Here is a 27,329-nt window from a genome sequence, read left to right as displayed (position 1 = left end):
TGTTTACAATATTAAGTTATATTTCGAATTACTTTTCTTCCTTCCTTGAATAATTCTGTTGAAAATATTCTGAGAATTGAATCGAATCATGAAGCCTGTACCATGAACTGAATTAAATTGTGACTCGAGTGTGTAGTTACACCCCTACTCAACCCCCAATGTTGCTTCTTAATCAATCAACCCCTAATCTACTCCAAAATTGATTATTTTCTGATAACATGTCCCAAAGCGATTTATATTGTTTATCTGTTTGTACACATACAGCTTTAATCTGTATAATAGGGGTGGGTATTGCCAAGGACCTCACGATACGATACGCATCACGATACTTGAGTCACGATACGATATTGCGATATTCTACATAGTTCACTGAAAAATGTACACTGCATTATGCATCTTAAAATCCGAGTTGTATGTACATCAGATGATAGTGATAATTCATGGGACAAACTGAGTCAAAACAATGTAATTCAAATTATCCATGCCATTTTATTGTAACTACACAAGCGCAAGTTACAACATATTTGCAGGAACAACACACTGTCTGGAACACATTGAAAAGTGCAGTGGGCATCTTAGTCTCCCTGAGCACAATTATGAAACAAAGTGCAGTGTGGGTCAGTGTCCACACACTGAAACTGAACTGAAACCTCAGTGAATCATGTTTCTTCTGAACTTAGAGTAAATACTCAAAATAAAATGCAGTGTCTCACACACTAAAATTGAAAATGCAAAATAAAGTGCAGCTTCTTGCCTTTGGCCTTAAATGACAAAATTAAGTTCACAGTTACAGTAAGTCACACGTCACTGAAGTAGACGGGAGGACTTTGGCGCTGTCCAGTGTAGTTTGCTTCGGGTCGGGTTTCGGTGGCTCCGGCTGAGCTAATATGTCGGGGTGGTGTCGTGCTAAGTAAGTTCGCAAGTTTGTTGTGTTACCTGAATATCTAATTGGAGCGAAACAGGTTTTGCAAAGTGCGTACTCTTTGTCCAGCTCACTGTTTTTTTTTCTCCTTTCCTTTAGAATCCAAAGTGCCTCCAAACATCTGCCTTAAAGTTCGGCGGCGTCTCTAGGTTTACGTTAACAGCCATGCTTGCTTGTTTTTTTTCCCTCACTGCAACCACCGGGAAAAAAAGAGAAGACGAAGAGTGCCTTGCAGTGAGGTAGCGGCACAGCGACACCTTGCGGAGCGGAGGTGCGGAAGTCGTACTGGATTTACAACCCGTCTGAAACATGATTTATTATTTGAAAAAAATATCGATATTCAAATTTTGAGTATCGATATTGAATCGGAAGACAAAGTATCGCGATATATCGCCGTATCGATATTTTTGCCCACCCCTACTGTATAATATTCTCATATTAATCTAATCCCATTGTATTATATAATATTCAAAATATTATAATGTCTACTTTTTTTTTTTTTTTTAAATGTCTCGAGACCCCGAGTCGTGTGCAGAGTCGTGGCGTTAACTCACATGTCGCAGGCGGAGCAGTGGTGGCACCGGTCGGGTTTGATCACCTGGCAGCGGTCGCAGTAGCGGATGGCTGTACAAAGATAATGATCAATCGTTTACTGTATTATTATTATAGATTTGTCTCTCCGTCTCATTTCGACTGAATCGTTCAGGACTGTGATGGAGATTCGCTCACCTCCAGCACCAGTGCGTGTGTAGAGCGGCAGACTGCTTGCAACTCGCTTCAGGATCTCCTGCTGGACCTCTGGACGCTCTTCTTTCTCATAAAGCTCCTTCTCAGCTTTGGGTAAACAGAACTGACACACACACACACACACTTTGATCAGAATTTCTCTGAGAATGAGTAGGATTAATCAGACTTTAATCAGGAATGAGCAGAATTCATAAGGATTTCATCTGGAGTAAATGGGATTTATCACAACTTCTTAAGGAATGAACGGGATTGGTCAAAATTTCTCCATAAGTGAGCTGGAATAGGCTCGATCTAAATTTTATTTACAGCTATTTTTTCATTGTTCTAGGGCTACAGGCTTCTTCATAGTAAACTAGAAAAAAAATTTCTCTTACCTCTTTGGATGGATTTGTTGGTTTCGTGAAGATGGTCTTCCAATAAGACCAAACAAACATGATGAAGGAGAGGTGAAAAACGACCAAGTAGATAACTGAGGAGCAAAATAAATAAATAATTGCAGATGCATCAGGAACGGGACAATCCATCACAGACAGGTCGGAAACTTGGATCAACGCAAACAGGAGCACAGATGTGCGCGCACACAATAACAACAACAATAAATCCGACTCGTCTCACGTAACACGCAAACATAACGAGTCGGACATTTTTAATCATGAGAAATGGAAAGCCGAAAGATCAGAGCTCTCACACCACTTACCTTTTTCTCCCAGACTTGGCACCGTGACTGCGGAAAAGAGGAAAGTTGATCAATTATTTCATACACACACAAAAAAAAGTCAGCAGCTTTTTTGGCATCAAACACAAGGGTTGAGTTTTAAAGATGGCTTTAATGCAGGACTTAAATCCGGCATTTCTTCAGCTCCAGAAATACTGCAGGAATTCTTCCTCGTGTTTTATTGCAGTAAGCGGTCTGCTGGAGGTGAGGCCGGATGGTACGACGATACACTGATACAACACCGATATTCCCATACGTTAAAATTTACACGACTGTAACACCGACCATGATGATTTACATTCATTATCCATTTTTCCTTGCTACGCAGTTTGTATTTGTAAATTCATCTAAATTTCCAGAGGTGGAGTGATATGACACAAATATCACATCAGGATTCTGGGAAAAACTTTGCGATGTGTAAGACAGGCTTGTAGTACTCGAGTCCGACTCGTGCCTTAACTCGGATTCAGACTTGTAAATTGGAGACGAGGACTCGGATTTTTTCTTTATTTTTTGTAACATGCCACAAGATGTTACAAAATTTGGCATATTTATAATTTACAGCAATTTTTATACTAATTTTGCGCAAGCGTGTCACACCTGTGCGCCTTGGCGCGTGCATCAGATAGACTCTCGGGTGAGCTCCGAATAGCGCTCATGCCAAGCGGACTCTCGCATGTGCACCATGAACGACTCGTACCTGCACAGGATTAAGGCGCACTCAGCGCGCCTGTATAAAAACTGTGAATACGCACTTACTTTGCGAAGTATTGAGTTACGTTGCTGATGCATTACTGAGCCTTATTTCCTTGTTTGGTTCCCTGATCTCTGATTTCCTGTTTCTAGTCTTTGATTCTGCCGAGTCTACGATAGCTTGTTTGTGCCTCGATTGACCTGTTGCCTGTTTCACCCTTTTACGATTTTGCCTGCCGTTCTGGATTGTTTATGTCTTCACTTGTATTAATAAACACACCTTCTGCACTTACATCCGTCTCCCAACCATCTCTGACAGAATACGTCACACTCCCTGATAAAGAGAAGCACATTCACCTGTTCATACGCCATGTTCAGGAACAAACTAATGTTAATGGCACTGAAACAGCCGCCGTCACATGGTGCAGTTGGAGTCTTGTTCTCAGACTAGAATCGAAATTTTTTTTAATGACTCGGACTTGAACACTGGGGACTCGAGACTGGACTGGGACTCGAGGTTTAGCGTCTTGACTACAGCACTGGTGTACAATATGCATCACGACAGGGTATGTTTTTATTGAGGAAAAAAATTATTTTTCTTATAAAAAAATGAAATAAATTACATATAAATCTGCACAAATTCTAATATGTCACCTGCTTTGAGCTGATTCTTTATTAATTTCATTATTTAAAACAAACAAACAAAAAACCTAGAAATTTCTTAGAAAAAAAGATCTCAAAAGTGAGTTGTGGCATAATTTATAACGAGATCAATATAATATCGCCCAGCCCTCGGGAACAATCAATCAATTAAATATCTAACTCTCGCCCATGTCCACAAAGCTCCGCCCCCAGGATCAGTGCTGGCCTATAAAATGACTGACAGGAGGCGGAGCCAAACTTAAATAGGTCCAAAGTCAGATTTCCAAACAGGTTTTCTCAGTGACATTATTATTATTATTATTATTATTTGTAGAAATAAAGAAAAATCTACTGCACCTTTAATTTAAATCAGAGCTTGTGTTGAGGCATGAACAGTTTATATATTATAAATAAAAGGAACAGCACTAATGAACAATAGAGCAGTGCCTACAATTATCGACCGTCCATAATTAGACACCTTTTCAGATTTACCAATAAGAAACAATTTTACAAAGGCGAGTTTCAGTTCCAACAGTTACTGGTTAATTAATCAACCGGAAGACCCGCCTCACCCTTTGATCTTGCTGTCTGATGACACAGCTCGTTACCGGAGATGGATTTTTTTTTTTATCACGATCAGCAATTTTTCGGAGAACCCGGACGTTCTCATCGCAGGTAGGCATGGTGGAAAGATCATGGACATGTTTTTACTGATCAAATTCACTGATATTTCACGATCTCCTTCTTACTCTTTCATTTGACAGTCGCCATTTTGTATCTAAATGCGCGTTTGAGAAGTCATGTGAGGTGTCGATAATAGTGATCACTTTCACCGGTGTCCACCATTATCGACACCCTGTGGAATTAAGGGACATTTACAGCTGTTATGGATCGATCATTGTGTGATGTTGTCGAAGTAGATGAAGTATTAAAAAAATAATAGTGTTGTGATTTATAATTATTTTTTTCTGATTCATAACAGAATGGAATGTTTATGGAGTATCTGGAATCCGACTGCAATAAAGAGAATTAAATTCCGAGCATATAAAAAGTTACATGCTTGAAATATTCAGATTTTTCTATTCCATTCAGAAAATGTTATTTATATATTTTTGCAGTTTGTTGTAAATATCTCCCACATATTACAATATCAGGAGACATTTTATATTTTGGTTTGAGGAATGAGATGTGACCTTTGACCTGGATTTTCATGCGGTTACAATCTCAATTTCCTGTTGATGTTTATTGGTAAACTACACAACTAGAAATTAATACAAACAACAACGAATGATTAACAAAATGTGAGCTATGAAAATACTGAGAAAGCGGAACAGAAAGATTTTCTGAGGCAGGTTCAACATTATCAGTTCATTTGTTTACAAACATTAGAATTACTTCCTCATTTACGTAAACGCCGACATCCAGATATTTATATAAAAGATATTTTGTGCTAAATCCAAGTCTATGGAAAACAAATTTGAAATAAAAACTATTCTGTTCACTTAATGCCACATACCGATTATTTTTTATAAATAAATCACCTGGGTGTTGATAATTGTGGAACGGTGTCGATAATTGTGGAACGGTGTCGATAACTGGAGACAATCGTGTCGATAATTGTGGAACGGTATCTAACTGTGGACAAAAGTGTTGATAACTGTGGAACGGTGTCAATAACTGGACAAAAAGTGTTGATAATTGTGGAACGGTGTCTAACTGTGGACAAAAAAGTTTCGATAACTGTGGAATGGTGTCAATAACTGGACAAAAAGTGTCTAATTGTGGAACGGTGTCTAACTGGACAACAGTGTTGATAATTGTGGAATGGTGTCTAACTGTGGACAAAAAAAGTGTTGATAATTGTGGAATGGTGTCTAACTGTGGACAAAAAGTGTCTAATTGTGGAACGGTGTCAATAATTGTGGAACGTGTCTAACTGTGGACAAAAAAGTGTCGATAATTGTCGAACGGTGTCTAACTGTGGACAAAAGCGTCGATATTGTGGAACGGTGTCTAACTGTGGACAAAAGTGTCGATAATTGTGGAACGGTGTCTAACTGTGGACAAAAGTGTCGATAATTGTGGAACGGTGTCCAACTGTGGACAAAAGTGTCGATAATTGTGGAACGGTGTCCAACTGTGGACAAAAGTGTCGATAATTGTGGAACGGTGTCCAACTGTGGACAAAAGTGTCGATAATTGTGGAACGGTGTCCAACTGTGGACAAAAGTGTCGATAATTGTGGAACGGTGTCCAACTGTGGACAAAAGTGTCGATAATTGTGGAACGGTGTCCAACTGTGGACAAAAGTGTCGATAATTGTGGAACGGTGTCCAACTGTGGACAAAAGTGTCGATAATTGTGGAACGGTGTCCAACTGTGGACAAAAGTGTCGATAATTGTGGAACGGTGTCCAAGTGTGGACAAAAGTGTCGATAATTGTGGAACGGTGTCTGTGGACAAAAGTGTCGATAATTGTGGAACGGTGTCTAACTGTGGACAAAAGTGTCGATAATTGTGGAACGGTGTCTAACTGTGGACAAAAGTGTCGATAATTGTGGAACGGTGTCTAACTGTGGACAAGTGTGTTGATAATTGTGGAACGGCGTCTAACTGTGGACAAAAGTGTCGATAATTGTGGAACGGCGTCTAACTGTGGACAAAAGTGTCAATAATTGTGGAACGGTGTCTAACTGTGGACAAAAGTGTCGATAATTGTGGAACGGTGTCTAACTGTGGACAAAAGTGTCGATAATTGTGGAACGGTGTCCAACTGTGGACAAAAAAAAAAAGTGTCGATAATTGTGGAACGGTGTCGATAACTGGACAAGTGTCGATAACTGTGGACAAAAGGTGTTGATAATTGTGGAACTGTGTCAATAACTGTGGACAAAAGTGTCGATAATTGTGGAACGGTGTCACGTGATCTGATACACTAATCACCTCAGTTTCTCTCTCAGTGGAAGTCTGAGTCATTATTAACGCACAATTTGCGGACTGAAAGTCTTTTCTACTCTAGCAACGGCCAAAAGATCGTTAAGGTGTCGATAATTGTACCACCGCTCTAGTTTATAATTAATTTAATCCATGACCACGAGGTGTAATTTATTGTGTTAGGCGTTTTATTATCAGGAAATGAAGTGTAAATAATAAAGGTGTAATAATAATAATAATAATAATAATAATGAGAGAAGTCTACCAGGCCACAGGTAAACTAACAAACAGGAAGTGAAGTTTAAAACCTGGTGACTCTAAACAAAACCGGTTTTCATTTTATTTCTAAAACGGAGTTAAACTCTTTCCTCTTGACTAACTCGTCTAGTGAACTTGCATGTGTGGAGGAGCTGATCTCCGGTCAGTGCTCAGCAGCTCCGAGCCACAAGCGGAGTTTCAGAGGAAGGCTGAAGGCGCTGATGCCTCACCGAGCAATCAATGAGCGCTGCTAAGCTAGCGAGTTCAGGGCACAGATTTGGAGTCGGAGAAAGGTTTAATCCCACACACATAATCAAGCACACATTATATCATAAAACTCTGACATGTCTCTTTAGTTTATATAAAAATAAAGCCTGCGGGGCAGTGTGCAGGAACTCGCTGTGCAGGAGTTGTGAGGGATAAAAACAGCCACTTCCTTCCTTCCTTCCTTCCTCCCTCCTTCAGCTTTAACACTCTCTCACAAAACAGCAAACTCGGATTAAAACTAAATACTTACACACACACAGCTCCACAACGTAGGCATAATACGACCAGCACACAACTAAAGCGATAAATATAACCGGTATCCAAGCCAGACCCCGCTGACAGCATCTGAGGACGTGTGAAGGCGCCATCTTTGATTTCCACAATACACACTACAGGGCGGGGCCAAAAGAGTCGGAACTCTGAGTCAAATCTTTCAGATCCGACTCTCTGAGCCGACTCACAGGGAGAGGATTCGGAGACACTGATTTATAAATAAACAGGATTTAGCCTGGATTTCAGTCCAGGTGGGTGACTTTAACAAACATGCTTGCTCATGAAATATAATATTTGTGTCATAAAATACTGTCCACCTCAATCTTTTCTCATTAGCGCCATTATATATCTTTTCCTCCTCATGCCAAATAACCAGCAGGACACATTGAAGAAATAATTTTCTTTAATTATTAAAGCTTTTAATAAAGTTTAGACATAAAGTCTAGAAAAACATTTTGGTAATTACCATATGATGGACAAAAAACAAATCCAAAACAGCGCCACAAAAACTAAAATCGGTCACTCATTAGAACAGACGGAAAAGACGACATCTTCGAGCGATGGACAGAGGGAGGACATGCTGTACACCAAAACAGAGCACAAAGATGCGAATAAAAAATAGAAAAACAAAATGGCCGATTTCTAATTTCCCCATGAAGGATTCATCACGTCGGTGCTCTTTAAATGATCCTTAACAAAACACTAACGCTTGTGTAATCAGAGAAAGAAAGAAACACACGGGACATTGTTAAACAAAACGTACACGCGTCCTTAAAGCACATCCATGACAAATACAGAAACCTGTCGCTAATCTCCACTCATTTCCCTTTATCCTTTATCTGCCCTGCTGTTCTATCTTTTGCCCCTCTTGTTGCCCGCTGGAGGTTTTTTCAGCTGCAGGACCCCGGTGCCGAAGCCCGAGCTCTGGGTCGTGGCCACGCCAAAGGTCAGACCGGCCGACGCGTTGATTCCCGGATTACTGAAGTTAAAGCCTGAGGTGCTGGAGCTTCCAAACCCTGAGAGAACACAACAACCAGAATAAGTACACACATTTCACATTCTTCTAAACAAAAAGTCTCATTCACAAATGTATCAAATGTGTTTAGATATAAACGAAGCCCTAAATTTAAATTTTCGCAATCAGAATTTGGGACTTGTGCGGCTCTGATGGCGTACAGATTCCACAAATACCTTCCGGAGGACCCGTAAGAACGGCTTTCAGACTTTTAAACTAAATACGTTCATAGTTTACATTTGTGTTACATTTATTAGTTGTGTATTTTGAACATTCATTTCACAGAGTTCAAAATCTGATCGTTATAAAAGAGCTGAGTTTTTTCAGTTTCAGGGAAACGTGTTGAAATTCTCATCTTGTTAAAAAGATTTCGGTTTTCTTGAGAATAAAAGACGTGCACTTCTTCTGGCGAAGTTATGACTGTATAATTACTACCAACTAAACTACAGTGTAATTCAAAATAATACAAGAGTGCTCTGAGAGCACGATATCCCCCGCTGGCAACTCGGCCATAACTCTGGTAAAATGCGACTGAATTGAGCAAAATTGCAAGATGCATATTACCGACATATAACAAAGAATCCTGCCAAGTTTGGTGAAATTCCTACAAAAACTGTGAGAGGAGCTGATTTCAGAAGGTGAGCACCCTTCCCAGGACGGACGGACGGATGGATGGACATCGCCACGACATAATCCCCCTTCGGGCCTTTCAGCCAGCGGGGGATAAAAATTGAAAAATCAACCAACACCAAGTAGTAACCGTTCAGGTATTTATTAAGACGACTTCCTGTACATGGGTCCTGCGATTTGTTTTGTTGTTATCCATTAATAAATGTATTATTATACTTTTTATTCCACTCAGATTGTACAAATTTAGTTTTCTTGCTCATTTCAAACAATCCTAAAACTGAAATGTTGAAATTACTGAAGATAATTTACGTCTAAATTTGGTCACCGAGTGTATTTTACTGAACAGGGGTAGGTTTCCCAAAAGCATCGTAGCACAAACATCATCGTTAAATGGAAGCGCGAGTATCACAATGAACACAGGTGAGATGCTCTTAGCGTTAAGAGGCTTTTGGGAAACCCAACCCTGAACAGAATCCAGATTTTGCCCGGAATCCGTTATGAATTCACTATAATTAGTTCACTGTTGTTTTTGGGACTGGTGTATCACTTAAATGGTTCGTTAAATTTTTTTGCTTTCGTATGCAGGAAACAGCTGAACAAATCACACAGGTCTATAAACGGTCACCATTTTCCAGAAACAGCAGGTTTAAAAGGGAACGACTCGGTGATGGAGAAGGAGATGATGACGACGACATTAGTAACACACAGTTAGTTATGGTGTGAGGGGGGGGGAAAAAAAAAAGACAGGTGGGTGCTATGACACCTGCACTCAAGCTCCCTCCAGACGGCTTGTTAGCAGAGAAACCGAACGATGAGCCTCCTGTTGCTGAGGCGCCAAACGCTGGGCCGCTACCGAAAGCTGCTGGGACACAGAGTGATTTGTTTAGAAAAAACAGACACTTAATAACAAGGACTCATAATTCACACACACACACAAAATAAGCTCAAAAATCATGAAGGAGGAGGAAAAAAAAGGAGGAGAAGATCAGAGCAGGTTGTCATTTTGTTTACCAAGATCTAAACCTGCAATGTTATCTCAGCAAGTGTCGTACAGGTCAGAGCAGTGGGATGCTGGAAGTGGACAGGGGAAGTATGTGTGTATATATAAAATAGCGGGTACCTCCAAGGCTGCTGGAGCCCATACTAGTGCCCATGCCCGAGGCAAAGGGAGTGCCAAAACCCGCCTGGGATCCTGGGACAGAAAAAGAGAGCAGAAGAGCTTTAACTCTCAGAGCTGCATCTCACTCCAGGGGGGGGTTTAAAATAAATAAATAAGTAAATAAAAAAATCTCTCTCTGTTTGTGAATTTATCCGAGATGGACGGCTTGTGTGTGTGTTTGGGTTAAACAGCATTGTTAGACTCCTCCTTTACTGTACATCATCTTACTTACCCCAAGCACACGGACAAACTTAATACAAGTGCAATAGAACGTAATTTAAAAATTTCATGGTTTCTTTTATGTCAAACACACAAACGTGTGTGTGTGTGTGTGTGTGTGTGTGAGATTATATAAAATTTGATGCCAAAACATTGTCAAAAACAATATTAAAACACTTTGCTTTGACCACAATGAGGGTTACATTAACATATTTATATCTAAATATGGCAAAAAAATGTCTGAAATTAAAAACAAACGATGATTAACTACTAAAAGTGTTTTAAACCTCCATCACTGTCATTCATTTATTTATTACAGCTTCAGATTTATCTGTATTTATGTTACACGTTACTACATTTTTGGCTAAATGTCACAAGCTGCTTATAATATAATAAACCTGTTACAACTGTGTAATAAAGTTGTTATAAACGATAGCAAAGCATAAAATATTTTGGACTAAACTGTATTCATGAGTCCTGTTACATCTTATTGTAATAATACATACGTTTCTGTAGCAAGTCCTGCATTCACGATTCAGACGATAACACATTACGTGCAATTAAGATATTTTTGGCTAACAAAAAAAGTAATAAACCAGTGATAATGTATTAAACTGCTTATTATTATGTAATAACTAGTGTAATGAGCTATAACAAGTTTTACCTTAACTGGAGTCACATTCCTTATTACCTCATGTTCAATAACCTCACATTACTGGATAAATGCGTAATAAACATCTTGTACTGTAGTAATAGTGTAATAAAGCTGTTATAAAACCTGTAATAAGGTAAATTTGACAAACTGCTTTCACACTAAACTTGACACTCATATTACTGGATGATTGAGAGGGAAAATAAATTACTGATGAACTTGTACTCAATTACGTAATAAGGTTATGAAAAGTTAAAGTATTAATAAATTGTTTGGATTGTAAACAGCATTCATCTTATGATCGCAGTGTGTTGTGCACAACATCGTGACCGTATACGCTGAGAAGCAAAAGAATGTGACAAAATGAAAATAATGGGATTAACAATAATAAAGCGCAAACCCAATTATGTAATAACATTGTTATAAAAACTGTAATAAAGGAATGCATGTGTTATAAACTGCGTACAGTTATTTTATTACATTGCTGTAATAGTGTTGGCTGACTGGTAAAAAAATTAAACTGCTATTAATTTTGCAGAACTATTCAAATATGTAATTACATGGTTATATGTTAACATATTGTAATAATGCATGACAAATGTTTCCTGTTCTAAACTGCATTTATTCATTATTCCTTATATAATGTTCAATGTTATTACATTACTGGTTGATGTTAAAAAAAAAAAAAAAAAAAAAAAAAAAAACACCCTATGGGTCCATGTGGCTGCTGATTATAAATAAAATAGTTTTCTGATCCCATGTCCATACAGTAAATATCGCAAATGTACGTTATCAATGATACTCGCCTCATCAAGCTGTGAGCAGCATCAGGGCTTGGAGTGTTTTGGTTACCGATTTTGTTGACTGTGTTTTGTCCAAAATACAGTGCTGTAAACTAGATCTGTTTTCAAAACAGTAACAAAGCACTTGTTCATGAATTGTCTTAAAAGTATTATTTAGTACTAATGAGCACATTTTGTTTCACAAGTGTCGTGTAAAGACTCTAAACTAATATTTTGATACTGATTTACCATGGCTTTCCTGGTTTCTTGGTCAATGAAAGGTTTAGTAGAAGAACAAACACGTGCTCCATACAATACCGAGTCACTGACTGTCAAAAGAGGTCCATCTATCCTACGAGTAAGTTGGTACGCTTCCTGTCGTACAGAATTTTCATATTTTCCATTATTCATCCCCCGAAAGGGCTCAACAATCCCCCAAAAAGGGCTCAATTATCAATTATCCCCGAAAAGAGCTCAATTATCAACCATCCCCGAAAAGGGCTCAACCATCCCCTGAAAAAGGCTCAATTATCAATTCTCCTCGAAAGGGCTCAACCATCCCCAGAAAAGGGCTCAATTATCAATTATCCTCAAAAGGGCTCAATAATCCCCCGAAAAGGGCTCAACCATCCCCCGAAAAGGGCTCAATTATCAATTATCCTCAAAAGGGCTCAATAATCCCCCGAAAAGGGCTCAACCATCCCCCGAAAAGGGCTCAATTATCAATTATCCTCGAAAGGGCTCAACCATCCCCTGAAAAGGCTCAACCGTCCCCCAAAAAGGGCTCAATTATCAATTATCCTCGAAAGGGCTCAATCATCCCCTGAAAAGGCTCAACCGTCCCCCAAAAAGGGCTCAATTATCCTCAAAAGGGCTCAATAATCCCCTGAAATGGGCTCAACCATCTCCTGAAAGGGGCTCAATTATCAATTATCCTCAAAAGGGCTCAATAATCCCCTGAAATGGGCTCAACTATCCCCTGAAAGGGGCTCAATTATAAATTATCCTCGAAAGGGCTCAATAATCCCCCGAAAAGGGCTGAACCATCCCCCAAAAAGGGCTCAATTATCAATTATCCTCAAAAGGGCTCAATAATCCCCCGAAAGGGGCTCAATTATCAATTATCCTCAAAAGGGCTCAATAATCCCCCGAAAGGGGCTCAATTATCAATTATCCTCAAAAGGGCTCAATAATCCCCCGAAAGGGGCTCAATTATCAATTATCCTCAAAAGGGCTCAATAATCCCCCGAAAAGGGCTCAACAATCCCCCAAAAAGGGCTCAATCATCAATTATCCCCGAAAAGAGCTCAATTATCAACCATCCCCGAAAAGGGCTCAACCATCCCCCAAAAAGGGCTCAATAATCCCCCGAAGGAGCTGATTTATTCTCATGTGGGACTTCTGTAATTCCAAACTGAGTGGATTGCTCAAAAGATTCCAATGTTGTCTTCGCTGTTTTCAAGTTTTTGTTGAATGGCTGGAATTCTTGGCGTAAATATCTGCCAAAAAGCTAAAAAAAAAAAAAAAAAAAAAAAAAGACCCTTACAAAACCTTTCATTTGACCTTTCAGAAGGACCAAACTAAAGCTGTGATAATCAAAAGGTAAATTTTCTTCAAATAAACACCACTTACTTGATATCCAATCAGTAGCCTTGGCGAACCACGAGGTGAATTTCGTTGATCTTTTTATCTGCCGATTATCTTCCGATACTACGAAGTTATAATGAGGTTTCTCTGATTTCGTTTCTGGTTCTGACTGGTTCCAAAGTTTATCAAAAAGCAGAACAGGTAATCGAACTTGATCAGGATAAGTGCTGATTGGTTACGAAGTTTCGCTATTGCTACACTCATTCTTACAACACAATGACATCGTGGCTGCACCACTCGTTCTTGTGTACCTTTGATAACGTGAGATCAGCCGGTCATATCGTGAGATCACGATTCGCCGTTCTGGTGATTGTAATGCTTACGCGCTTTGCGCTATTGTTACACTCATTCTTACATTATGATGACATAGTGGCTTCGTCTCTATGAGGCAGTCGGCACAAAAAGGACACAAATACTAAACTGCTGATAATGTCGGAAATCCCGTATCCTGTAAATCTGTAATAACACTGTTATACAGGCTGTAACAGGGTATTAGAAATGTTTCGCTTAATCAATATTCATGTTATTTATATGCAACACTATTATAATTTTAGCTGATAACTGCATCATATTTAGCAGTTTATTACATTAAACACATTTTTCAAATAAACCTACAATTGTTTGAATTGTAATTTATGACTAAATTATTCCAAACTTTTTTGTGCTCCTGTCTTGTTTCCTTTTAGCTGGCTCATTTATGATTTTTTTTTTCTTTTTAAACAAAGAGATGCTTTGAAAAACAAATCCGCATCTCACTGATTATCCAATTAACAAGAATAAATGATTAGTCAGTCAAAAAGAAACAGACAAGGGCTTTTCTTTTTTTTTTTAAAACTGATTTATTGTGGATTTAAAAGCACTTACATAAAAACATGACAAACAGTTGCAGAACAAACGGATTCCTACTCGCTATCTGCATGAACACGGTTCGATTTCACGATTTGATTCAATTGTAAAAAAAAAAAAAAAATTAAATTAAAATAATAATAATAATAATAATAAAAAATGCAGTTCAAAACAGTAACGAATCCAGATTAATTTGTATCTTTTTTTTTCCTGTATGTTGTGCAAAAGGCACACCATAGTCATGTGTGTTAGTACTATGTAATGGATTAAATAAAGCTTCAATGCACACTTCAACACACAAACATGTGAGAAATAAAATTCGAGCTGAACACGTTACTGCGCAAACAATCAAAATCACAAGCCTCTGAACTCCTGATCTGGAGATTCTGAAAAGTACCACGTTAAAGTAAAATCTGTACAAAAACAGCATGCGGGGTTATTAGAGTTCATTCTGCATTAACGGCACGAATGTTCAGTGTTTCTACCCCATGCACTACGACGCTGACCCTACAGTCACGCTAGCAAGTGACTAGCAAGCACTCGTATCCCTTGTGGGCGTGGCCTGTCCAGTAGCTATAAGTTTATAGCTACTAAACACTAAAAATGTGGTTGCTTGACTTGTGTGTTACTTACTCGGCTTTGTACGAACTTCATTCTCAGATCAGATTAGCAAAGTGAGCCAACTCGACTAGCTACATACACACCGAACTTTAATTTCATTTTTTGTAAAGTCTCTACAGTGTTTCTCCTAAGTGTACCAGCTTGGGGGGAATGCTGGATGAGGATCGGTCACCTGCAGGACCCCTTTGGACTTGAACAAACAGTTAAAGGAGTCCTATTTAATAGGGCTGTAACGATACACCCAACTCACGATTCGATTCGTATCGCGATTTTTGACCCACGATTCGATACGCTCACGATTTTTTTAAAATGTGTTTTTAAAGTAGTAAATTTGACTTAACATTTACTTACTTACATTAACTATTTAATAACAAATAATTCAGCCCACTGCAGAGAATGAGTAATATGTATGCAAAAATGAACAAATGTATACCCAAAGATTGTTTTATTTCTCAAAATAATACTGTTGAGCCGGAAGCTCTGGTTTTTTCGGTTCTGAAAAAGTCATTTTTCCAAATCGTGTAAATCCGTTAAGATTTTTTTTTGGGGGGGGCGGCTCTCTCACTGTCTCACTCTCATAGGGCCAATGATTTTCTGTGATCGCGGAAAACAGATGGAAATTACGGAATTTTTATGGTGAAACATTGCTCGCGTGTCAAAATGTAACTGCCGCAGAAGGCTTCCGCCCAAGCAGACATGCCTTCAGTGTTGCCAGATATTGCTAACGTTTTCCACCCCAAAATATGTTCAAAACCAGCCAAAAAGCACCTAAACCTGCCCAATCTGGCAACACTGCATGCCTTTCCGGTCAAGTGATTGTGATTGGCTTGTGGCACACCTAGCCAGCCAATGAGCTGCTTGTTTACAGATTCGCTCCCCGCGTCGCAACCAGAATGGCGACCGCTTAAAAGAAATGAATGCTCTGCCAGTGGCGAGTGTGGACGTTGCGTGACTCGCAAAAGATTGTCGCAGGTCGGCGAAAAAACGACTGACTAATAGATATAAAAAATAAAAGTAATTTAAGTAAGTTTAAAATGTAATTTAAATAAAAAGTAAAGTATTCATAAATTGAAGTTTGGAAGCGCCTCTGTTTTTGGGCTGAGGAGAAGTTTGAAAGGGTGTACCGCGATTCTGCCTTCTTGTATCGCGATACGGATCGTGGCTCTGCGTATCGCGATTTCGATACGCATATCGTTACAGCCCTACTATTTAAGTCTTCACATTTATTTTAGAACAATTTTTTTTTTTTTTTTAACCAGAGAGCTCCTTTTTTTCCAATCCGAGTTGGATTGGAGCCACTGATCCTGTGGCGAGTCCTGTGCTGAAGGGATGCAGTTTCAGCAGGACAGCTGGTCGTGTTCTATTCGGGCAGGGGACAAAGTACAGGCACAAATCCTCAAAAGGGCTTTAAGTTTTTCACATACCCCACCTGAGGTCTATCCGCTGTACTCTGGTCTGTCTTGCAAAAGAAATCTTGATCTCAGTTAAATTACCTGATTAAAGAAAGGCTGTACTGTATATAAACGAGGGAATATCTTATCTCGGAGGAAACTTCATCCCTCCAATACAGATCCACAGACTCGGTAAGGAGCACTGAAGATATTTTGGAGACTCATGCGCTACGTTCACACTGCAAGGCTTAATGCTCAATTCCGATTTTTTTGTGAAATCCGATTTTTTTGTGAGGTCGTTCACATTAACAAATATATGCGACTTGTATGTGAGCCTCAGTATGAACGAAAAGCGACCTAAAAGTGTTCCGCATGCGCATTGCAGGATACGACGACGTCACACGCAGTGAGCATGACCAGTGTTTACGGAAGTAAAACCGCCCGGTTGCGGTATGACCCATCCAATCTAGCTTGAATAGCTGTATCCCCCCAAATGGAAATCGGCTCCCTAACCTCTCCGTCCTTCCATTGAGAAGATTCAGAACCTTCACAGCCCGAAGCGTCCCTCGCACTGATGTCATGCGCAGGGGCGCAGATACGTTTTTTGAACTGGGGGGACAAAAAACTGGGGGGGACAAAGCTGCCAGCAAACCAACCCCAACCCCGATATGCCTGTCAAACTTGTTGTGGGTTACCATAGCAACCAAGCTCGAGCTCGCAACTTGTGCAGTCTGCGCAGCTCAACCAACCGAATATCAGTCTTTGTTTTGTTTTATGTGAGTTGTTGCAACTATGTATACACTGCTGTGCACCTCAATAAACCGAATGGTAATTAGTCTTTTGATTTTTCCGTGAGGTTTGCCTTATGCAAAGAAAGACAGCATAGACGTTTTTTCCTCCCTATAAGTGGGGGGGACCGAACGAGGTGAATTTAAATCTGGGTGGGACGAGTCCCACCCTCTATCTGCGCCCGTGATTATGCGCCATGTTGTTGTAACTTTTTTTGAGAGACCCGCCGCCTACTTCAGCGCAGAATAGTGATGTTTGTGGCTTGTTGATGACGTGTAAGTCGGATGAACGCGACCTGGCGGTTCAGACTGAAGTCGCATATGAAAAGAGCGGATAGGAATCGGAATTAGGACCACATATCCAAACGGCCTGGGTCGGATTTGAAAAAATCGGATCTGTGTCGTTCATATTGTCAATAAAAATCGGATACAGGTCACATATGGGCGAAAAGATCGGATTTGAGTCACTTCAGCCTGCAGTGTGAACGTAGCCATGGTGGCCTCATCATACATGGGGCAACTTTTTGGGTAATGTTGCCTGGCAATTGCGCTTCGACACTTTCCCATTGAGACTGGGGCAACATAATTTCTATCTGAATTAATCGGATAGTTTTGGGCAACTTTTTAAGATCATGCAATCAGAGTGCTAGCAGCGAATCACATGACCACCTGAGTGAGGGCTCCGGAAATTTTCAACAAAGATGGCGGCGTCTTCCCAAGTTGTTCTGTGTAAACCCAAGGTGGCGAATTTACCTCATCAAACGCTTAGAAAATCAACAGACTTCTATTTTTATGAGATTTTAAGACCTTGATTTATTTTTTTTTCAGCCAAGTGTAAACTGCCGTTAGCTAACCACCGCTCCATAGAGATTGAATGGGATTTCGATAACTAGTGGTGGTTTTTGCTAACATAGTTAGCTGAATGTTATCGCTAGCTACGTAGGGATAATGCTAGCTCTCGTGTCAAGTTAGAAGTGATGGGCAGCTCGTGATTTTTTTTTTTTTGAGGAGTTGTAATCGATTGTTGAACTTGTTGTCTGATCTAACTCGCATACAGAGCACGACTACTTGTGGAACCCAACTTTAGGATGGATGGATGGAAGAAAGAAAGCCTTTCAGGAGCTCTGTCAGCCCCTTTTCCTCCTCAGCATCTCCTGGTCCATGTCCTTTTTTGCTGAGGTGAGAATTAAACCACTATGTTTTGGTGATGTACGTATAAGTTATTAGTCATAGCACATGCGATTGAGGCTAGTCGCGTTTTAAAGGGATTTAAAAAAAAGTGCTCGTTATTAACAATGTGGTTACTTTGACTTATAAATGTTAAAAAAAAAAAAAAAAAAAAAAGGCAAATTATCTTTTGACCAGAGTATCGATTCAGTTTTGTTCCAGAAGTGATCCTTACTTGAGCGAAATAAAGGCTGAAGCCGAGACAAAAGTGACGCTGTAAACGTGTGTCCGTCTTTGTGGTGTCTGTCTCCCTGGCAACAGATTTGCTCTTATCTGATTGGTTGATGCCAATTGTCTGTTGCCCTAATTAGTTGCCCCGTGTCTCACCTGGGTGCCTGTTGCTGGCAACATTGCCCAAAAAGTTGCCTCGTGTATCATCACCTTAAGACACTTCATTTTGGATTTGTCACCCATCTGTACCACAGCTTCTCATACCTTCGTGTTCCTGCAATTTGTAATTCACTCACCTCTCCACATGCTGTTCCTGCTCCCTGCCTGTCACCTGAGGAAGCTGTTCCTGCCGAGTATGAAAGCGTTATACTGTAGTGATTTCGAGATTAAAATGGCATACGAACCATTTATAGTTCCGATTTATAATTCCAATGAGAAAGTTAGAGAGCTTCTTTCTTTTTTTTTTTCCTGTAATGTTTTTTTTCCCCCCTCCCCTCCCCACTGTCTATCACTACTCTGGATTTGTGTCGAGTGAAGTAGTACAGTAGTAGACAGACTGTGCTCGTTTGAAATAATGTAAAAAAAAAAAATTTAAATAAATGAGTAATTCTATAGCTAGCTAACTTAACATGATCTCACGATGAATATCCATAACAATGTTAGCTAACTTAATATAGTGCGTGTCTGAAGACATCACTCTCACATGCACGCACAAAGTTAGGGAAGGAGGGGGAAAAAAAATGTGCAGGCACTAGGACCATGCGGAAAGTGTGCCTGCTCAAAAACAGTAGGGTGTACAGGCACTAGGACCATGCGGAAACAGCCCCCACTCAAGCTGTGCTCAAAAATGATTCGATTCAAACATAGTTAGCAATATCAGAACCCTCCAAGCGGCAAAAGATGGAAGACATATTCCTTAAAAAAAAAAAAAGTCATATGTCTTCCATCTTTTGCCGCTTGGCGGGTTCTGATATTGCTAACCATGTTTGTACCCTTGTTCCCCCACCCAGCTTAAAATGTGTGCGCGCACGTGTGCGGGGGAATTGGGACACAACAAGCCCAATATAATGGTAGGGGAAAACGCTGCTCTATTCAAGAGTCGGATAAGATGACACCAGGCTAATTCCATTTGTGCAACTTATCGCAAAGAACTAAAGATATGATCTGTGAGGCTCGCTCCAGCGAATCGTTCGAGACGATCGTTTGGATTTATCGCTTCTTTACAGCATCATGCCACATTTGCAGACAGAAATGCTGAAATTGTAGTTACGTGTCGCACCCATTCTTATAAAACCACCACTCAACCTGCTGCTTAGTCACGTGTTAGCGTGAACGCAAGGTCTCTTTTCACCGACGTTGCATGTTTATGATCATGTGTTCCACATCATTTTTTACAAAAACAAACAAAAAAAGTCCAATCAAAACTACAGCCTTTTAAAAGCCCATACAGCTCAGTAAAGGAGAACGCCAAACATTTTCAACGTACGCTATATAAAGCGTATCTGTAGTGTGTGTGACGACAAACAAGAACATTGATACGTTTCCCAGCACTGAGAACACCATAAATGATTTTTCCACCAAATTCACATGTAATGGAGGTCTAAAGGTAGATGCTGAATCCTGTTATTATGAAAGAAGACTTTAAAATATGCAAAAAAAACCCCAACCAAACAAACAACAAAAAAAAAAACCCACCACACTCTGAAAACTTTGAGGGGGGAAAAAAAAAAAGTCTGAAAGCTCTTTCTGTAGATTGTATCAAACGTTCAAACATCGGTAGCCTAGTAAACTAGACCCAACCGCCTAGCGGCCAAAAATATTTTTTGCCTAGCGAGTGGGTCTAGCCTCGCACCATATAAACAAAAACACCCTGGGCATCAAATCGTGCCCGCCAATCACAACGCAAGGTTTTTGTTTGGATTCTTTGGGCGGGCTTTTGCAGGAGTGACGACAAAGCTGCACAACGCTGGAGAAAGCGCAGCAGGAAAGATGGCTACGGGCTAGTGAACAGCGCGCGTTTGACTCCGCTTTGGAATCAGTTTTAGAAGAATTAGACTTGGAGTTTTCGTTGAAACATGAGCAGGAAGAGGCTCTCCGCTCATTCCTTTTCAAGAAGGACGCTTTCGCTGTTTTGCCGACCGGCTATGGCAAAAGTCTGATCTACCAGCTGGCTCCGCTCGTAGCCAAAAGGATGGGGCTAGTTTGTGCAGTACGAAGAATTAATAAACAGCTTTGAAACATTACTTTTTGATTGTTTCTTATTTTCCCGTTATTTTAAATGTAAGGGAAATTATTTCACCAAACACCACTAAATAAAAACTCTCAAAAACAGTTTAAGCAAACCCTTGAAAAACACTTGGAAAAAAAAAGTGTATGTGGTACAGACTCCAAACTTGTGGTCATTATCTCCAAACTTCTTAATATCTCGAACCTGTTTATTAATTAATACGCATTTTGAAAAATTATTTATTTCAAGGTCTCCCCCACTGCTTTCTGTCGCTCTGACTACGTCACAGTCACTGTTGCGCTGATTGGTCAGAGCGTTGGCCTATACGCACAGAGACAGTTTGAAAGACAGCGGGTTGTTCCTCCTACACCTGTCGGAAATGTCTACGGATCGAGGCCAGACTAAATATTCACATTTAGTCTGGCTTGCCAGGCTAAAACATCAGGGCAATACAGTGAAAAGTCATTCCTGTTACTTTACACTTTCCTGCCAGTTTATTTTTTCAACTGGTTTCCTTACATCATCAGAGCCACACAGATGCACAAATTCCTCCTGTGGACGAAGCTGCTCCATCTCTGAGTGGTGCTTTTATATTAATTTAGAGCTTCATTTACATTACGAACATCTAACATCGACAAAATTCAACATCTGCCCTTAGACTTCTTTTACAAATTAATCTGTCATAAATTCATTCTTCTTCCCCCCCCCAATGCAGGGAAACGTGTTCAAATCCTCAGGTGTTAAACACACACACACACACACACACACACACACACACACACACACACACTGGCTAAAGATCGGGGGGGGGGAAAAGCGCTGAACTATTCCTTTAATATTTCGATTACGTTCATTATGTCTTATATTAAATATAGTTAGTTTTTTGTTTCTATTTTTATCAGACATCTAGTTTTTGGGTCTGTTTACCTGACATGTTTCGACGCACGACTGTCGTCTTCCTCAGAGTGTCACCGGATGTTATTGGTGACGCATCTTTTATCAGCTGATGATTCCGAAGGCGTGGCCTTCCTGTCTGGATTGACAGGTCGGTCACGCCTTCTACTGTCAGTTCGTCCCCTGCAAGATGGCACTCCAGGTATGGGAGAGCATGTACAGAAGATAATAAACATCAGCGCTGGATCAGGGAGGCCATGGAGATCCGTAAGCGAAGCCCGAGGACCATCAACCGAGATGAGGGAGCATACATGCTCTCCCATACCTGGAGTGCCATCTTGCAGGGGACGAACTGACAGTAGAAGGCGTGACCGACCTGTCAATCCAGACAGGAAGGCCACGCCTTCGGAAACATCAGCTGATAAAAGATGCGTCACCAATAACATCCGGTGACACTCTGAGGAAGACGACAGTCGTACGTCGAAACATGTCAGGTAAACAAACCCAAAAACTAGATGTCTGATAAAAATAGAAACAAAAAACTAACTATATTCCTTTAATAACTTTTTCCTCAGTGTACACAAAAAGAAAGAGAACTAAGCAGAGAGAGAAATGGATGTTGGACCGATGTCCAGATTAGCAGCTGTTTAACGACAAGACCAACGTTTCAATTCTGCATCGCTAAATACTGAATATCTTGGCACAATAATTCACATCCTGTCCATGGAGCAGCGTTATTTTTAAATTCCTCGCCCTTCACGTGGTGAGCGAGAACACTGTAGCCCTTAAAGACGGAACTAAAACGAACCAAAGGTTTCTATAAAAACCTCAGAAACGCCACGCGTCCTGTCGCTTACACTGATGTGGTCGTGTGTGGAAGAAAAAGTGGGCGGTCCTTTTTCCTTCTAGTTTAGGATGAAATGCGATCAAGGTTTAAAGGCACAAATTTAAAAAAAAAAGGCTCAAACTCCAAGCACTGACGGTTCTGACAAACAGGGATGCATCGATACGGACACTGCGGTCAGGAATTTGTCCGACACGTCGCTTATTTAATCGTTAGAGGTGAAACGGTGTGATGTAATCCTAGCGTACACCTTCACAAAAAAAAAAAAAAGGTACGACATGGAATCATGCCAACGTTTCTCCAGGACTCGTCACAGAGCAGATCTCTAACAGCATGACTATACTGATGCCTCGATCCAAATCAAGATAACCGGTGAAATTCTTGGCTTTGTGCCGTGTTGGAGTGTGCAGAGGAGAGAGAGAGATATTGAGAGCAGTGCAGTTCAGCAAGCACTGAGCACTCCAAGTCCTTTTACACATCGCTTACGCAACTCAAGGATCTTGCGCTCATTTTTCACGCTCTCTGCGCGGGCCGACCTCGTGCTCAGTTACAGGTCAAACGCTGTGACGTGCAAACTAACTAACTTCACCTTCATGAGCATTATTTTTCCTTCACATGTTCGTTTGTGCATCTTACATACGTCCAGAAAGCAACAAAGCCAAAATGGCTCCGTCCATCTTGTTTCCAAATCAAATTGTAACGTTTAGAGATTTACCATAGGCACGGCGACATTAAACAGGCTGATACGCGCTCCCTCTCTCTCTCCTTTTCTCTCACTTCAAAATTTCCTGCTGTCGTCGTGATTGTCGTCATGATCTGCGTGATCTCAAATCGAAAATCCTCGCCATACGTTTAAAAACATTTACCAAGACGACTGATACTCGTCTCAAGAGGTTTTTCAAATTAAAATGCAAACTGTAACAGGAAAACCAGTTCGTGCAAGTACTTAACAGTATACAAAAGAAAAAGTCGACATAATGGTGCGGTTTGTGCAGGACAACGCTTGTACCCTTTGTTTATTCAGCTGCTGATGCCGTCACATGGTGCTGTACACGAGGGCATGGCTTGTTACTTTCACGCACAAGAAAACGCTCCAAATGACCACAGGCTACATGTGGCAGCCATTTTACACAAATAGGAATCTTTAAAGCCTTGAAATGCAAAACTCTCAAAGAACCGTTCTGTGATTTTGATCAATTAATAATTAGTAGGTTTACTCATTTCGGGATCGATGCGTCCCTTCATACAACGATTCAATATTTTGTAAAAGAAAATAACTACAGCCCGTACAGAATCCCTACGACACACAGAAACACTGCTTATTCCTTTACACTTTTTTTTTTTAAATGTTCTCCATATGCTCAAACTTCAAACTGATTGTTTTGTAATTAATAAAATAATAAGGAAGACCGAAAAAGGGGGGGAAAAAAAAAAAAAGGGTCATCTAATCAAGTACAAAGAGCATCAGACACGCAGCAGGCACTCGTCCAGCCGCGTGACAAAAAGCTTCAGCCCATCTGGCTCTTATGCAGATTAGTGTTAGCACACACACGCTAAACGTGCTACTGTTTAGCTGTTAACAGGAAATAGGATCAGAGAGGCTCAAACATCCGCTCGAACACACTCGCTTCGTCTCCTACACCGCTGTTTACGATGATGCACGAGTTGAGCCAAGATTCAGTTAGCGGTGAGAGAGAGAGACAGAGAGACAGAGTGTGTGGTGCGCACGCACGCGTTTTTTCAACCCTAGTCAGAAAATTAAACATTCCAAAAGCTGTGATTACAGAGAGCTGTAATTATCCTGGACTATCAAATCGTTCCTCGCATCCGTAACCGGTTATCATCGTTAGGGGGACACCATGATGGTTACTATGGCTACCATCAAAGGATGAACAAGATGAAGAAAAAAAAAAAGTGCAACTAGAAACACGTGTGTGTGTGTTTAAAGAAAATACTGTATTCAAAACACTAACATCCTGTAAATCAGTAGAAAAATGCATAGGCAAAATATTTCATATCTAAAATAATTCACACGTCTAAAAGTGTTAGTACTGTGTGTGTGTGTGTGTGTGTGTGTGTAAAACATATCCCAATAGGTTCATCACATTCATTTCGTCCAAAATTACTGGATCAAATCCATCATGGCACATCATATTGGAATCATTGTTATAAATCGAAGAAAATAAAACATTTATATATTTAAAAAAAAAAAAAAAAACACTGAATAATAATAATAATAATAATAAATTTCACTGACTAAACAGAACAGAATTTGACTAAATATTAAAAAATAAATTTATGAAGCATTTATTATTGATGCTTATTCATGGTGTTTTATCGCAACTGAAATGTTTTAAAAATGACCACTAACTGATTTATAAATATCCGTAACATCGGGATCAGCACAGACTAAAATACAATATATTAATATTAATAATAATAATAATATTCCTGGCTCTAAGAAGTAAATAAAGAACAGTCTTGAACCAGTCAGGTCATGTGGTCATAACGAACTGAAGGGCGACGATATCTCTTAACTGTCCTGGGACATCATCAGTGTGCGCGTCCTGCTGCCGAGCCGCTTGGGGGTTGGGCAATATTTTGCTAAATGATCTAATGTTTGTTGTTAAACACTAAGTGTGTGTGCGCAGTGTGAACGCAGCTTCAGTATTGTTCTGCACTGACAAAAAACAACGAGAGGACTGTTTATGGGAGTCGTCGCACGCTGATAACATCACGGCAGTAAAGGCTAAACAATTTTTTTTTTTTTTTTGCACCAACACCGTCTCCCTGTTTTTGCTTATTTAATTAAAAAGATTACATCAGTCATTTCTTTTTTTTCCTCCTTTTTCTCTGTGGCGGAGAAAAAAAAACCCAACAGCAAACCCTGAATATTGCGAATAACCTTGTTAATATTTCCGCCATGTCGCCTGATTTTCAAGTGATGTGCTTTCCTTGTGTCTTAGGTTCACGCAAGGCGGCTGCTTAATTAACACACGACCATCAGCCAGAACACGTGGCGTTTCTTCGACTCTCGGAAACGCCTCGCTCAGCCACCCGCGCTCGATCGTAAACGATTTTCGGATGAAAGACGACGTGTTCATGAGTCGGAGAATCGTATTAAGATCGCTACATAAGTGCTGTTAACATCACTCACTACCTAAACACGCCAAAACCTTGATTTAGTAGTTATCCATTAATTAAAACCTTGATTATAAAGAAAAAAAAAAAAACCCCAAACAAAGCCACCTCACTGATATTTGATTGAGAGTATAAAGATTGTGAAAGGCAACGTCTGTATTGTTTTGGGATTAGTATCTGCACCAGTGCCAAGCGAGCACCTTTTAATCACAACGTTATACCGAGGACCCTGTAATGTAAGGACCCTGTTATCGAGGATTATGGATTAGTTGTTTGGTTTTTTTCTTGAAATAAAAATTAAATACAAAGACAGTGCAGTTTAATCTCTTTTGCTTTCATTTAAATGTGAAATAAAGAAAAAAAAAGTGTAGACTTGTGTTCGTTCCATCGTAAGTGATGATTCTTCAGAAAAGGAAAGAAAGAAAAGTCAGAATACAGTGAAGAAAACTATACGCCAGAGACACGACGCTGGTTTACACCTTTATCATTTTCACTCTGACTGGATTTAACTCTCTCTCTCTCGCTCCCTCACAGCCTAGAGGTCAGTTAGAGGTCTTAGAACTTGAAGGCGGTCAGACCTGGAGCAGGCTGCTGCTGCTGTGTAAGTGTGGCAGCCATGGCCACAGCGGCGGCGTTTGGGACGGCGCCAAAGGGTGTAGGGCCGGTGGTGACTCTCGGAGTGCTCTGCAGTTTCCGGGCGGTGCTTCGCTTCGACTCGAACACGTCCGTGGTGTCGTCCAGGAAAGCTCTTCTGTAGCTCAGGTACTGGTGCTTTAACACCTGAAGGGGCAGAAGAGTCGGTCAGTGAGGGGGTGGGAGTCAAAAAAGGGTGTAACCTAAGAGCAGTGACCAGGAGTCACAATTTAAAAAAAAAAAAAAAATCTGAAATTCATCATTATGGATGAATCACACTAGCAACAAACATTGATTCAGTTGAAAAGACTGGAATTGAAAACATTTATATAATATGATTGTATTTTTTGTTACGTGGTTTTATACAAATCATGCTTTTCTGTACATAATTTTTTCGTTCTTTTTTTAAAGGAGTGCGCCACCCCCAGATAAAATTGAGTCAGTCCCTAGAGTTGGATGAGTGAGCCAAAGCGTTTTGTAGCCGACCCAGCCATTGTCCTGATCTATAAACGCCCCGGTTAGCTTAGCTTAGCGTAGTCGCTGTAATCCAGCGTGTCCAGCTAGCATTGTCGTTGCAAAAGTGAATTAAATAACTCAAGATTTTTTATAATTATTTCTCATGACCTGTACATTCACATCGAGTACACATATCAATGCAAATTAACACGAAGGGATTTACTAGACCGATTTATATCTGGAACTATTTTCGGCCACAGCACAGGCAAAGCACCGCTGCAGGCGCAAAGACACCACCCGGAGGGTTTTCAGGCGCTGCGTGGTGTCTTTGCGCCTGCAGCGGTGCTTTGCCTGTGCTGTGGCCGAAAATAGTTCCAAATATAAATCGGTCTAGTAAATCCCTTCGTGTTAATTTGCATTGATATGTGTACTCGATGTGAATGTACAGGTCATGAGAAATAATTATAAAAAATCTTGAGTTATTTAATTCACTTTTGCAACGACAATGCTAGCTGGACACGCCGGATTACAGCGA

General features: G+C 40.2%; 2 protein-coding genes across 6 annotated transcripts in view; both read right to left on the bottom strand.

Moving 5' to 3' along the window:
• Nucleotides 1-7,760, bottom strand: part of zdhhc20b (zinc finger DHHC-type palmitoyltransferase 20b) — a 36,334-nt gene extending 28,574 nt beyond the window's left edge. For both annotated transcript variants that reach the window (XM_060899729.1, XM_060899730.1), the window contains exons 1-5: nt 7,429-7,760; nt 2,367-2,393; nt 2,044-2,138; nt 1,652-1,772; nt 1,477-1,546 (exon numbers count right to left, since the gene is read on the bottom strand). In XM_060899729.1, coding sequence (XP_060755712.1) covers nt 1,477-1,546; nt 1,652-1,772; nt 2,044-2,138; nt 2,367-2,393; nt 7,429-7,546 — 431 coding nt within the window. In that variant the 5' untranslated portion in view covers nt 7,547-7,760. The remainder of the gene's footprint in view (nt 1-1,476; nt 1,547-1,651; nt 1,773-2,043; nt 2,139-2,366; nt 2,394-7,428) is intronic.
• A 76-nt stretch (nt 7,761-7,836) lies between these two features.
• The window catches only part of nup58 (nucleoporin 58), an 80,619-nt gene continuing 61,126 nt past the window's right edge, over nt 7,837-27,329 (bottom strand). Inside the window, exons 10-13 of one of the 4 annotated variants that reach the window (XM_060899725.1) lie at nt 26,284-26,485; nt 10,217-10,288; nt 9,860-9,958; nt 7,837-8,467 (exon numbers count right to left, since the gene is read on the bottom strand). In XM_060899725.1, the coding sequence (XP_060755708.1) occupies nt 8,304-8,467; nt 9,860-9,958; nt 10,217-10,288; nt 26,284-26,485 (537 nt within the window). In that variant the 3' untranslated portion in view covers nt 7,837-8,303. The remainder of the gene's footprint in view (nt 8,468-9,859; nt 9,959-10,216; nt 10,289-26,283; nt 26,486-27,329) is intronic. The other 3 variants (XM_060899726.1, XM_060899727.1, XM_060899728.1) reach the window with 3 other exon arrangements.

Source organism: Neoarius graeffei, chromosome 19 (assembly GCF_027579695.1).
Source record: "Neoarius graeffei isolate fNeoGra1 chromosome 19, fNeoGra1.pri, whole genome shotgun sequence".
NCBI classification, from domain to species: Eukaryota; Metazoa; Chordata; class Actinopteri; order Siluriformes; family Ariidae; genus Neoarius; species Neoarius graeffei.
This window is presented reverse-complemented; position numbering and strand designations above follow the sequence as displayed.